The sequence below is a fragment of the Zea mays genome, chromosome 1 (assembly GCF_902167145.1).
Source record: "Zea mays cultivar B73 chromosome 1, Zm-B73-REFERENCE-NAM-5.0, whole genome shotgun sequence".
Classification (NCBI taxonomy): domain Eukaryota; kingdom Viridiplantae; phylum Streptophyta; class Magnoliopsida; order Poales; family Poaceae; genus Zea; species Zea mays.
In genome coordinates this window covers 7980738-7994020 of record NC_050096.1, presented here as the reverse complement: position 1 = coordinate 7994020, position 13283 = coordinate 7980738, and the positions used below count along the sequence as shown (strand labels likewise).

Genomic DNA, 13283 nt, shown 5'->3' with positions numbered 1-13283 from the left:
AAGGTCTGTATCTGATAGCGCGTGAATTGATGTCGTTCGAACCGAACCAAACGAGAAGCAAGGTGATTGGGTCCCGCTGTGAACCGATGACGGATGAAAATACGCGAACCAAACAACACCTCAGTTGTAACTAGGTAGGTGCCCGTGCGATGCCACGGAACATAAATTGCGAACCTCCAATGGACTTCATTTGAGACAAGTGATGCCCAAGAAAATGGGGGTAAACTGACACAGTTATCACTTGTATTACTTGCCCTATGCGCGGAAGAATCTGACACAACTATCACCCATGAAGATTTCCGGTTAACTTGTGGAACCAGACTTCATTTGAGACAAGACAACAATACCAGTGTTGAGCTTGTCACTCGGCCATGGCACACGCGAGAACACGGGATGATCAAGTAAGAACTGAACAGAATGCACTAATACAAAACGCTGGCTTGCATTCGCTTCCTTGCTCCACAGGAAGCATAACTGATATACAAATCGAGAACACCGTTATATGTAAAACTTCTCGATTTGCCACATAGTTTATCGTGGTTTTATACGTTCCCGTTGCAACGCACGGGCACTCTCCTAGTTTAATAAAACGGGAGCTTTGAGGGGAAGTCATTTTCCATAGCCATTTTGTTCCTTGTTGTCCACAATGCCCAAGTGACCATTTCTAGAAGGAAGGGTTTCAGATCATCATCATTAGGTCTTGTTCGGTTATTTCTATCCCATGTGGATTGAATGAGATTAGAAAAAAATTATGAAAGATTTTGATTTATTTAGGATTGAAACTAATCCAATCTTACCCAATTCACATGGATTGAGAACAAAACGAATAGACCCTTGGTCAGTACACCCCAAGCAAACCAAGCCTGTACAATAATCCTGAAAAAACTCTGGGACTTCATCCCAATCCAAAGTCTCGTAACTCGTTGATGTACTCCCAAGTGATCTAACAAGAGCAGAATTGAGGATATGACCAACTGTCTATGGAGTATTGCAGATACAGCAAATCACATTTTCTTTTCGACCTTTCCTCCCTACTACAAGAGGCACACGTGTCTACAATCTGTTCTGCGCAACTAGCCAAATAAATGAAAACTTTCAGTTTCAGAGGGCATCCTGTTTTTTCAGAGATTTTCTATTCACTCATCAGTTCCCTAATTGTCGTAGCGTATTTTTCCGATTTCTTTAGCTTCCGGATAACCGCCATTCTCATTGTTCATCCAAATCTGCCAAACCTCATCTATAATTCTGTCTCATTTGATGGTTTCTTCCTCTCTAAGGGCTGGTTTGGTGATTAGTGATTTAGAGAAAATCTATGTGAAGAAATCCCATTGCTAGGTGATTCCTCTCTACGGATCCGCTCCAATTTTTTAGTCACCAAATCAGCACTAAAGTCCTTTTAAATTTAAGAATCAACTCTGCCCTGCAATGCAGTGATTGTGATGATCATATGTGCATGATTGGCGTGAGTTATCTTTGATTTGGTGGACGGGAGTTCAACGTGGGCAAGATGTGTTGCCACCTGACATTTTCATCAATGTAAAGTTGTAGTTTACAATATAAATTTAAATAGTTTTAAAAATTATATTTTATCTAAATAATAAACAAAATAATTTATCTAAATGTTCTCCAAAGTTCATAACTTCAACTTTACGATTTTTAAAGCTTTTAATAGCCTGTTCCACCAATTTTACTAGTTTTTAGAGCTAAAGCAGTCTCAAACATAGCCTAAAGTAGACACTCTTTGGAGTCGAGGAGAAATTTTAGAGGATTTGAATTCCAATAGGAAGCTTTTCCTATGGAATAAAGGATTGATGCCTCCTTTAGAACACAGTAACCATACATGAATTTCACATAAATTAGTTCAAGGAACAGTAAAATTTACTACACTCCAAAGGAGGCTTGAATCTTATGAGTTCCTTTGAAATTCCTATGAAATATTAGAGGAAAATACCATGACAGATAGGCTAATGTTTTCTTTTCATCTATGTCTTAGGACGGACATGTACAATCCACCCGTTCGGCTTCCTAAGATAAGAGACACATACAACCATGAGTCCATAAATTATAAATACAGTCAAAATATAATATGTATAGAGAGTTAGATAGAAACAAACTCTTCGTGAAAAACATGTCTCCTAGATACTCATCAAGACAACCCATTTAATTGAGTTATACATGCTGTTAAAATTCCTGTGTACCATCCAAAAGGTTTCATCGCCGCCTTCGAGATTGCCATAGTTTCAGTCGCATGCCATTTCAATCATAGTTTTTTATTTATATCTTCTGTCTTGTGTGTATATTAGAAGTCGCATGCCATTTCAATCATAGTTTCAGTCGCATGCCATTTCAAACACACTGTTTCTAAAGAAAACAACGCAGGACGCGAATTGCAGGAAGCTACGTAATTTACAGGAAGTCACGAACCACAGCACCGACAGCACACAGGACACGCAACCAGATGAAGAAATCTATGGAGCATCACTTTTCATAGGCGGCGGCGGCAGGTGCCGAGGAGCTGGCGGCGATGGCCTTGATCTTGAAGCGGTACCTGGGGCGGCGCGGGATGACCTGGCTGGGCCCCATCCCGAACTGGCCGGTGCCCTGCATGGCCGGCGGACCGTCGTCGTAGACGTGGCCAAGCAGGTGGCCGCAGGCGTCGCAGCTGATGCGCGTGCGCTTCCGCTGGATGCCCCAGTAGTTGCGGGTCTCGAAGAAGGGGCGGATGCGGTCCTCGGGCGCGAACCGCAGGCGCGACTCGTCCACCCACGAGAAGGACAGCGTGCCCTTGTTCCCGGCCTCGAAGTAGAAGTCCGCCGGGTACAGGTGCGCCGCCGACAGGTTCAGGGGCGCGCCGCACGCCGCGCACCCGTAGGAATCGGCAGGCGCCGATGCCATCGCTCGAGAAAACTCGGTGCCCTGCTCGCTTCTTCCTGTGGTTTGGCGAGGGGAAGGGGTGAGGGGGAGGAGGAAGCCCAGGGACGGCAGCCTTGGGCGTCGCCGCGTTGGACCGGAACGACCGGCGCGAGGCCGCGAGCTTTGCCCCCTTCTGGAAGAGAAGTTTCTCTCTCTTCGTGGTGGTGCTCGGTCAGAGGTCAAAGGTCAAAGTTTATATTGGGCCGGTCTTTCTTGGCCTGCTCGTTGCTGTCGCAAGGGGCCCTTGTTACGTGTAACCAAAACGAGGCCCATTGAGCCTCTATTGGCGAGCTCGGACTTCCCCGCGCCGCATGGAACGGAACTAACCATCTAGCACGGTAGAGCCCGTCAAAGCTTTGCATGGAAGATGGAACACGGATGCAAGCCGTTGAGCAGGGAGATTTTGTGGCCGAAGAAGTTGCCTTCCATGGAATGGACGACTCGGCGCCGAGAATATCCTCACTTCCTCCTCACTATACATTGGCGGCGCACTCCTGCCTCCTCCGCATCCACTATATTTGGCCGGGTTGGAGCAGCAGCGATCGATCGCCCGGGGCGCGGCCAATGGCAATGGCGGGCGGGCAGAACATGCAGGTGCTCTCGGCACTGGACGGCGCCAAGACGCAGCGGTACCACTTCACGGCGATCGTCGTGGCGGGGATGGGCTTCTTCACCGACGCGTACGACCTCTTCTGCATCTCCCTCGTCACCAAGCTCATCGGCCGCATCTACTACACCGTCGACGGCTCGCCCAGGCCGGGCAGCCTGCCGCCGCACGTGTCCGCGGCCGTCAACGGCGTGGCGTTCGTGGGAACGCTGTCAGGGCAGCTCTTCTTCGGCTGGCTCGGCGACAGGGTGGGCCGGAAGAGCGTGTACGGGATGACGCTCCTGACGATGGTCGTCTGCTCCGTCGCGTCAGGCCTCTCGTTCGGGCGCTCGCCGGCCTGCGTCATGGCCACGCTCTGCTTCTTCCGCTTCTGGCTCGGGTTCGGCATTGGCGGCGACTACCCGCTATCGGCGACCATCATGTCGGAGTACGCCAACAAACGGACGCGGGGCGCGTTTGTCGCCGCCGTCTTCGCCATGCAGGGGTTCGGCATCCTGGCCGGCGGCGCCGTCGCCATAGGCGTCACCGCGCTGTTCCGGAGCCGTTTCCCGGCGCCCCCCTACGACGTCGACCCCGCGGCGTCCACGCCGGCCGAGGCAGACCTGGTGTGGCGCATCATTCTCATGTTCGGCGCCGTGCCCGCGGCGCTCACCTTCTACTCGCGCATGAAGATGCCCGAGACGGCGCGGTACACGGCGCTAGTAGCCAGGAACGCGGAGCGCGCCGCGGCGGACATGTCCAGGGTGCTCCAGGTCGACATCGGCAATAAGGAGCAGCCGGGGGCAGAGGAAGAAGCGACGACGGGTACAGAGGCGCGGTTGCGCGGCGAACAGGAAGAAGCGACGACGGGGCCGCCGTTCGGGCTCTTCTCCCGCGAGTTTGCGCACCGGCACGGGCTCCACCTTGTGGGCACGGCGTCGACGTGGCTCCTCCTAGACATCGCCTACTACTCGCAGAACCTGTTCCAGAAGGACATCTTCAGTGCGGTGGGGTGGATCCCGGCGGCGGAGACGATAAGCGCGCTGGACGAGCTGTTCCACATCGCGCGCGCGCAGACGCTGATCGCGCTGTGCGGCACGGTGCCCGGGTACTGGTTCACTGTGGCGTTCATCGACATCGTGGGGCGGTTCGCGATCCAGGCGGTGGGCTTCCTCATGATGACGGCCTTCATGCTGGGGCTGGCCGTCCCGTACCGCCAGTGGACGCGCCCGGGCAACCAGACGGGGTTCGTGGTGATGTACGCGCTCACCTTCTTCTTCGCCAACTTCGGGCCCAACGCCACGACCTTCATCGTGCCTGCGGAAATCTACCCGGCGCGGCTCCGCGCGACGTGCCACGGCATCTCGGCGGCGTCGGGCAAGGTGGGCGCCATCATCGGGTCCTTCGGGTTCCTGTACCTGGCGCAGAGCCAGGACCCGGCCAAGACGGCGCACGGGTACGCGCCGGGCATCGGCGTGCGCAACTCGCTGCTGCTGCTGGCCGGGTGCAGCTTCCTGGGGTTCCTGCTCACGTTCCTGGTGCCGGAGCCCAAGGGCAAGTCGCTCGAGGAGATGTCGCGCGAGACGGAGCCGGGCGCCGCCGAGCCGTAAGAGAAGGGCCGCCCATTCGTCCTCTCTGGCACCTGGATGCGTTTGCGCGCGCGCAGTATTAAGATTTGTTAGGAATAGTCACCTAGCTAGAATTATATTCATAGTGTCAGATAAGATAGGGTCATCCAATGTATAATGTATTAAGATTTGTTACTTGTCATTCGTCATGCAAAATTTATTTTCCAAAACTATAGCAAAACAAATCAGAAAAAACACACCCAAAGTGTGAGGACAATTAGGCTCAACATGCAATGTACGCGTCATGGACCGGCTTGGCCTGGCCGCACATGCTTTCGATGAAGAGCAACACAAAGTCAGTGAGCCCAAAGAACGGCAATGTCAGCTCATTGTTGAGCCCAAGTAGCGACAATATCACTAAAATGTTAGCCCTCGGAGGAGCGTTCAGTCACCACGGCGCGACCTGATATAGCTCATCATAAAGCTATGATTTCGAGGAGGTGTGGACAATCACGGCGACGCTAGTGAGGCAAGAAATGAGGGATGAGGAATTACTGTCTACTAAATTTGAGTAAGAAAGAGAAATTATTTAGCGATCCAAATCGTTGGTTTTGATAGTGTGTTAAGTCTGAGTATAATTTGTTTGGTGGATTTAGTGGAGGTTATGCGTGTGGGTGATTTGGTTGGGTGAATCTCTCTAATCTTCGCATTGAATCTTGATTTAGTACTCTCATAGTAGTTGAACCAGTTCAGAGTGGTTCAACCACCCTTGGTAGCGGTTGAACCAACCTGCACCGATTAAACTAGTGTTCTCATTTAATTTAATGCATAGCTTATTATAAAATAGAAAACTAAACTTTGATGTAGATGTCTTTTGTAATTTTCAATCTTTCTCATTTAATTTATATTGATTTGATATAATAAGCTTAAATTTGACCCAAAATATAGTATTTTCTTACGGTGACAGATTCGCCGTGTGGATAAATTCCCCGATGGGGACAGAGATGGGAGAAAAAAACCTGCCTATGAACGTTCACGGGACGGACATAGGGAATTGCTGGGACGAGAACGGGGTGCCATTCACTGACGGTGAATTCTGCATTGCCATCTCTTTGAGTGATTTGGTTGGGTGAATTTTATAAAGTTTAAAATGGTGGATTATATAGTGGTATAGATTTAAAAAAACGGGTGGTATGTTGTTGACGGAAAAATTAAAATAAATAATCAAATGAGGTGTATGTTTTAAGTGGGCTCAGGTGTTCTTTTAATATAAGAAAATAAAATAATGAGGTTTATGTTTTTTTTATTGATGAGATACGAAGCTTTAATATTTTATATTTGATATTTTATGAATAAAATGGCCATGCCTACTACTCCCTCCGTATCAAAATGTTATTCATTTTTGCTCTTACATTTTATGTCTATGTTCTATATGATAATGAATCTAAACATATAGTATGAATTTAGTAATTAACTAAAACGAATTTTAATTTGTAACAGAGTGAGTATTAGTAATTAACTAAAACGAATTTTAATTTGTAACAGAGTGAGTAGAATATTGGTGGATGTGCGATAAGTGCGAGGAGGCGGGGTGTGCGCGGAAGCGGATAGGCTGACTGGCTGAGCCGGTGTTTGCTAGTGGGCCGTGCAGTTGGGCTACGTTGAATGGACCAGTCCAGACAGAGAAACTGAGTTAGAAACTATAGCTCTTTAATATTATTAAGTTATATATATATAGAGAGAGAGAGAGCTAATTACTAGCTTCTATAACAACTTAACGAAGACAATGTCATAAAAATGTGGGATGAAAAAAAAAAGATAGAGGCAGTGGCACCGAAAAGAATGGTTATAAAGTTTTCATATCACATAAAGGATGGTTATTAGTTTTGGTGCATTGAATCAAGTGTTATATCTTTCGATGGCAAGTCTCGTCCAAATCACACTACGGTTTCCGCGGGTGACGGAGACCGACGGAGCAAAACTGCATAGCAGACATACTTGAGGCTTCAGCTGTATCAACGACGACTGTCTACGTCGTCGACCGGTCGAGCACCGGCGGCCGGTTGATGAGGCACACGAAGAAAAGAAAAAGCCGGGAGCACTGTGGGAGTGGGACCGGACCACCACCACGAGTCCACGTCCACGAGAGACGAAGGCATGCACGGATGCATCCTGTGGTAAGCGATATTTGAAATCCCAGTTGGGATCGGTACGTTTGCTGGAGATTTCGATCGTATGTGAAATGGGTGTTCAGATACGTTAGATGTATTTGGGCGGTGTGGATAGGAGTGGAGACGGAAGTGATGAGCCAAGTTTTACGCATGCCATGTCTGGAACTCCAGTTGTAAGCCGATGCATGGCATGGCATCAAACGGAAGCTGGCACGACGATGGTTGGGCGCCAGCTAGTCGAAGCCACCCATTGGCAGCACTTATTAAATCGGAGGAGAGAGAGGCAGCGCAGGACGGGAGAAGGACGAGGTACTAGTACTACTAAATGAATGAATGAAAAGAAAAGAAAAGGCAAGGCAGGCGGGCGGGCGAGAATAGATCCAGTGCAGAGCAGCAGGCTGGAGGACCATCCATCAGCCATCTGCAACTGCATCCGATGCGCGGTCCGACCTGAGCTGCAAATCCAAACCGGGAAGATCGATCATATTCCACCACATACAGGCAAACGAAACACAGATGTCCCTTCCCCCCCGGCCTCTCCAGTCTGCAGTCAGTCAGTGCACGCAAAAAAAAAAAAAAAAAACACCAGCTTTCGACAGGCAGGCAGCCGGAGCATACTAATTGTATAGAGGATGTTCGAGTGCTTCACTAAACATCAGATGTGATCTGACTGATGCCCTCGCCGTCTGACGATGCGCGCCACCGCAGGAGCTAGCTAGCCGTGCCTCACGTCACGTACATCCCTGTACCCCCGACCTGGTACGGATGCATATGCATATGCCTGGACGACTGAGATCCAGATCGCCCCGTCGCATTATACTACTACTAGTAGCCAAGCCTTTGTTAACAGTGTTCGGCTGGCTACAAGCCGACACTGTTGCAGCTGTTTGGACTGCTGCAGCTGCAATCCATAGAGAGAAAAATACTGTAGAAGCCGCAGCCGCAGCCGGATTGCAGCCGCAGCAAGCCGCAGCGAACAAGCTCATTACTCCTGCTTCATATATAGTACCAATATACAGGAGTAGTTGCCAAGAGCGCGGGTTTAGTAGTGCTCCACAAGTTGCCTTGATGTGGTCGCTTTCGCTATGTACAAATGATTTGGTTTTTAATGGTAAACTTACTTCTCCTTTGCAGGTAATTTACCGGTGTACTTTTTCCTCCGTTTATGGCTACCATTACAGCATATGGAGAATAAATAGTTGTTTTATGGAGAGATAGTTCTTCTTGCACGAGGTACTCAAATGATTCCAGATTACTTTTGGAGCAACTTAATTGGTACGGGATCAAGTGCAAGCAAGAGAACCGGAGAGAGAGGAGGAGAGAGAAAGAAGTAAGTCGCAAGCGAGGATTAAACACAACAAAAAATGCGGGTGATTTGTTTCGTGAGTTTCGGTTCCAAAGAACTTACTCTTCGTTGAGGATTCCATAAAGAACCGGAGAGAGAGGAGGAGAGAGAAAGAAGTAAGTCGCAAGCGAGGATTAAACACAAAAAAAATGCGGGTGATTTGTTTCGTGAGTTTCGGTTCCAAAGAACTTACTCTTCGTTGAGGATTCCATAAAGGACGTATCTATTTCAACCATTTTCCTCTCTCAAACGGTCACCAAAACCATTGAGCAGTTCATAGAATGTGAAGTGCATTGAACTTAGAGTCTAAGGATACAACACCTCAAAAGAATACGTAAAATACTCCTACAAGACTTACAAATAATAAGCTCAAGTCTAAGACACAAGACCAAAAGAGCCCCAAAAAGATAGAAGATTTAAGAAGTGAGCTATTAGCTGCCGCACCAGTGACTTGTGTCTTCAATATGCTAGTTGGGAGTATTTATAGCAACCACCCCACATAGTCGATGGAGCTAAGTGAAGAAATTCGCACGTTTATGTGTCACACCAGACCGTGAATAGTGTCGATCCGGACGCGCACCGGATCCCTATCAGTTTGTTGCTGACATGTGCATCAGACCATCACCACATCAGCAGAGCCATTAGAGAAGCAGTTGACTGTTGAACCTGTTAAACAGTCTGGTAACTCATCGGACAGGTCTGACCCACCAACCTATAATTAGCCCCAAAAAAAACTCTCTGGAACTTCGGTTTGACGACCCACCGGTCCGGTTCAGTGCTCCAGACGCCTTGCGATTGCAGAACCCTCTGCGCACTCGGTCCGGTGCACCTCTGTATAGAACAACTTGGGCAAACTTTGGCATATCTTCTTCAAACGAGTTTAGATGTACTTAGAGTGTTTCTATTACTTAAACAAATATATTTAGTGACTTTTTAACTAGTCTAATTGATAAAACATTGTTGTTTAATTTTCTTCAACTCATATTCCTGCTGTAGCTCAAAATCGTCCCAAAAGAGTGAAATGTTGAAACTGAAATATTGCTAGTTTTTAGGGGTATTTAGAAGTTTATCCAAACTATAGAACTATTGGTGGTTTATCTATTATAAGTTTTATCCTTTTTTGGTTTAATTTAAGTTGATTATGACTTGAAAACTGAATTGTTCAATTTATGAAGATGTGAATTAAAACTTAGATAAACTACTCGGTCCGAATAACTTTGATGTTCATCAAACACAAAAATCGATATATAAAATGGTTTAGAGTCATTTCACTAACGGTATAGACAGACCCGTGCTAAAAAAAAGAGAGAGACAAGATTAGGAGGAGCATCAAATTCAATTGGAAATAGTATCCGAACTCGTGAAAGTAGTAGCATAGGTCCAGTAGCCCGACATAAACCTGCAAACGTCGTTCTTTTTGCTCTCCCTGCACATGCCACCGCCCTTCCTCTGACAGCGACCGATCCTGCACGCCGCTGACACGATGCGATACAGGCCCCACCACCCGCACCCATTGCCACGCCGCACCTAGAGTCCTACACGCCCGTCCGTCCCCACTGCCCCGTGCCCCCAACGGATATTTTCTCCGCTCCTCTCCTCGTATCCACCCGTCCCTACTGCCTGATCGGACTAGTGGCGCGCGCGGGAGGGGCCACGATCCACGACCGCGCGGAGAAAGGAAAGCAAAGCAAAGCAAAGCCAGCTTTTTCCGACCCTGCGTGGTGCAGAAAAGAAAACGGTGGCGCGCATCGCATCGGCCTCCGTGACGCGCTCACGTGCCCGGCTTGTCCGCATCCCCTTCTTTTGTGTTTGGTTTTCAGGAATAAAATAATTCTAGGTGAAATATTAGTGTGGCATTTTAGTAGGTAAAGGCTCGTACACAAATTTATTCTATTAGGAAATATAGGGTCTTGATCAAGGTTTAACTCGCACGCGCAGGTCAGATGGCTTCAAGCTCGAGATCGTCAATAGATAAAATATTAAGATCGTTGGATGCAAAAGAGTGTCATCCCATCCCACTTAACAGATGGTCCCACGGAACCATCCCTATCTCTCAACCTACTGCTCCAAATGTAAACAACATTTCAGATCCGATCTCGGGCCCCAGTTGCCATAGAGGACGAGATAGCTCGTGACACCCAGACACGCCGCTCTTTCTCTCGCAACTTGCAAGCTGGACCACCACTCGCAACTTGCAGATAATCTAAAGTTTTTCGCCCCTTTTTCACCGGGGCCGGCCCGTGGAAAACGGAACAAGGGTAGCAGATCTCACCAAGCATAAAAGCAAGCAGGTAATAACAATTAGGTTAGAGAGTTCAATTCCAATGTACTCTTAGCAGACAAAACATGGCTTATGATGATGATAGATTATAGATGGATCTCCACGATCAAGCAAATTTAAATCCCGACCTCGTCCCCAACGGAATAATCCGTCCACCAGAAAAACAAAAAAAAATAAAAGTGAAAGCTACGAAGAAGAATGGGGACAAGGAAAAAAAAAGAGTAAACGAGACAAGCATGGTTCCTAGTAGTATCTTCTTCTTCTCTAACAGATGAAGTTTTCACTTGTTCAAGTCGCCGAGTAGCTCGCTCTTCTTACCTCTGCTGCTGCTTCTGCCAGGTTATTTCTCTTAAAACACTATTTGGCCTCCTCCTCGGTGGATGCGGCGGCGGGCGGCTTGCGGAGGAGCACCATGTGCATGGGCGTGAAGATGCCGGTCTCGCCGCCGCGGGTGAGGTGCTGCGCGGTCTCGTACAGCATCTCGTGCACCTCGGAGACGCCCTTGGGCGCGATCCGGAGCAGGGTGAGCACGCGGACGACGATGGAGTTGCGCCAGTAGGCGATGCGGCCCATCTTGAGGCGCGTCCACCAGGGCAGCGCGGGGGGCAGCGCCAGGTCCTGCTCCTTGAGCACCTCGAAGCCGGCCTCCTTGGCGATGGCCGCGATCTCGTCCTGGCGGCGGAGCCCCGGGAGCGCGTCGCCGCGCTCGATGCCGTGGACGCACTCGACGTGGCCCGGGTCCTCGGCGTGGTACAGCGGGGTGGTGACCCACTCGTAGGAGACGTAGAGGCGCCCCGGCTTGAGCACGCGGTAGACCTCGCCGTAGACGTCCTGCAGCCTGGGCGCGTGGCAGGTGGCCTCGATGGAGTAGGCGCCGTCGAAGGACGCGTCCGGGAAGGGCATGGAGAGGAAGTTGCCGCAGACGACCTCGCAGCGGGGGGAGTCGAGGCCGGCCTTGCGGTTGTGCGCGCGGGCGCGCTTCACCTGGTACTCGTTGATGGTGATGCCGACGACGTCGGACCCCGAGTGCGCGGCGATGGCGCGCATGGGCCCGCCGACGCCGCAGCCCACGTCGAGGAGGCGGTGGCCCGGCCGGGCGCCGAGGAGGTCGGCCACGCGCTCCTCGTGGACGCGCGTGGCGTCGCGGTGGGAGCGGCCGGGCAGGGACGGCGAGAAGTGGAACGACTGGCCCCAGCCCCACTCGTAGATGTCGGTCACCAGGTTGTAGAAGGTGTCCACGAAGGCCGGCACCTTCTCCGCCGACGCCGCCGTGGTGGCCGTCTCCTTGGGGCGGCGGAAGAAGGACCAGTACTGGGTGTACTTGTCCTGCACCTTGTCCCGCGTGATGGATCCCATCTTGAGATCCACCGCCCGCTTGCCCTTCACCTCCGCCGCGCCCATCACCCACACGAACCAGTACACCAGCCCCGCCCCGACCACCGCCGCCGTCCACGCCATCGTCGCCGCCTCCATTCCAATTTCCAACCCGAGGAAGGGGGACGAGGAGGAGGAGGAGGAGGAGAGGGAGAAGAGGAGATGAACAGGAGGACGTCGGGGGATTTGGCTGGGCTCTAGGAGGATATAGCAAGCGGGGCAGAGCGCGCGTGAGCAAGGTGATTTTTTTTTTTGGTACTACTGTATACTAGTAAAGTAATAGCGCTGAGTGCGGCGCAGATGAGGGGTGCTGAGAGCCTGCGATCTGATCGGACGGCTGCGCCGAGACCAGTGCGGATGCGTCAGGGGACGCGCGGCCCGCACCCCGCAGGGTTTGCGGCTGCCGAGTTATTTTTTTATGAGATGAAGGGTCGTGGCCGTGCCGTGCCAAGATGCGCGTGCGATGGAGAGGGAGGTGGAAGAAACGAGGAGGGAGGAAAGTTTGGGGGCGGTGGGCTCCAGCCAGCCAGATTGTTTTCGGCACGGGGCGCCGGGGCCACGACGCGGGCGCTCGGCTCAGCTCGGCTAGCTCGCTGGCAGTCTGATGAGACCCGGTTGGCATGGACAGCCTGCCATGTGTGCCGTACGTGGGCCTTGGTCCTTTCGTCGACCCCGCCGGCCGCCGCCTCCACTCCACGCACAGTTGCCTTCGCCTATCTCTTTCTTCACCTCCCGCTCGCGTCGCTTCAGATAATGTTTCTTTGAGAGAAAAAGGTTGCTGACAAACCGCATGCGTCCTGCGGTGGTGAGTGAGTGGTCGTCTCATCCTTGACTAGACGATCGAATTCGTTGCAGGCGGCGACTGGACAAAGATCGAGAGGAACGCAACAAGTGCTGTATACAAGTATTTACAAGTTATAACCAGCCATATACAGACAACGCATAGTTGGATAGTTACGTATTAGGCAGCTTATATATACACATAATTATATTCAAATTTTACTATGTAAACAGTATAGCTTATAATGCAAAACTAGTTTTAATA

The 13283-nt window shown here is 50.4% G+C and overlaps 3 protein-coding genes across 3 annotated transcripts; 1 reads left to right on the top strand and 2 right to left on the bottom strand.

Moving 5' to 3' along the window:
- Positions 1-2254: 2254 nt before the first annotated feature.
- LOC100276150 (uncharacterized) lies at positions 2255-3063 on the bottom strand. The gene has a single exon (NM_001150006.2). It carries the CDS (start codon positions 2893-2895, stop codon positions 2479-2481), a length of 417 nt encoding a protein of 138 aa, NP_001143478.2. The 5' UTR covers positions 2896-3063; the 3' UTR covers positions 2255-2478.
- Positions 3064-3320: 257 nt separating this feature from the next.
- On the top strand, positions 3321-5268 carry pht10 (phosphate transporter protein10). Its single transcript, NM_001157730.2, has one exon. The coding sequence runs from the start codon at positions 3346-3348 to the stop codon at positions 5107-5109; it is 1764 nt and encodes a 587-aa protein (NP_001151202.2). The 5' UTR covers positions 3321-3345; the 3' UTR covers positions 5110-5268.
- Positions 5269-10911: 5643 nt separating this feature from the next.
- On the bottom strand, positions 10912-12661 carry LOC100192647 (sterol methyl transferase 2). The gene has a single exon (NM_001137859.2). The coding sequence runs from the start codon at positions 12335-12337 to the stop codon at positions 11222-11224; it is 1116 nt and encodes a 371-aa protein (NP_001131331.2). The 5' UTR covers positions 12338-12661; the 3' UTR covers positions 10912-11221.
- Between the last annotated feature and the right edge of the window lie 622 nt (positions 12662-13283).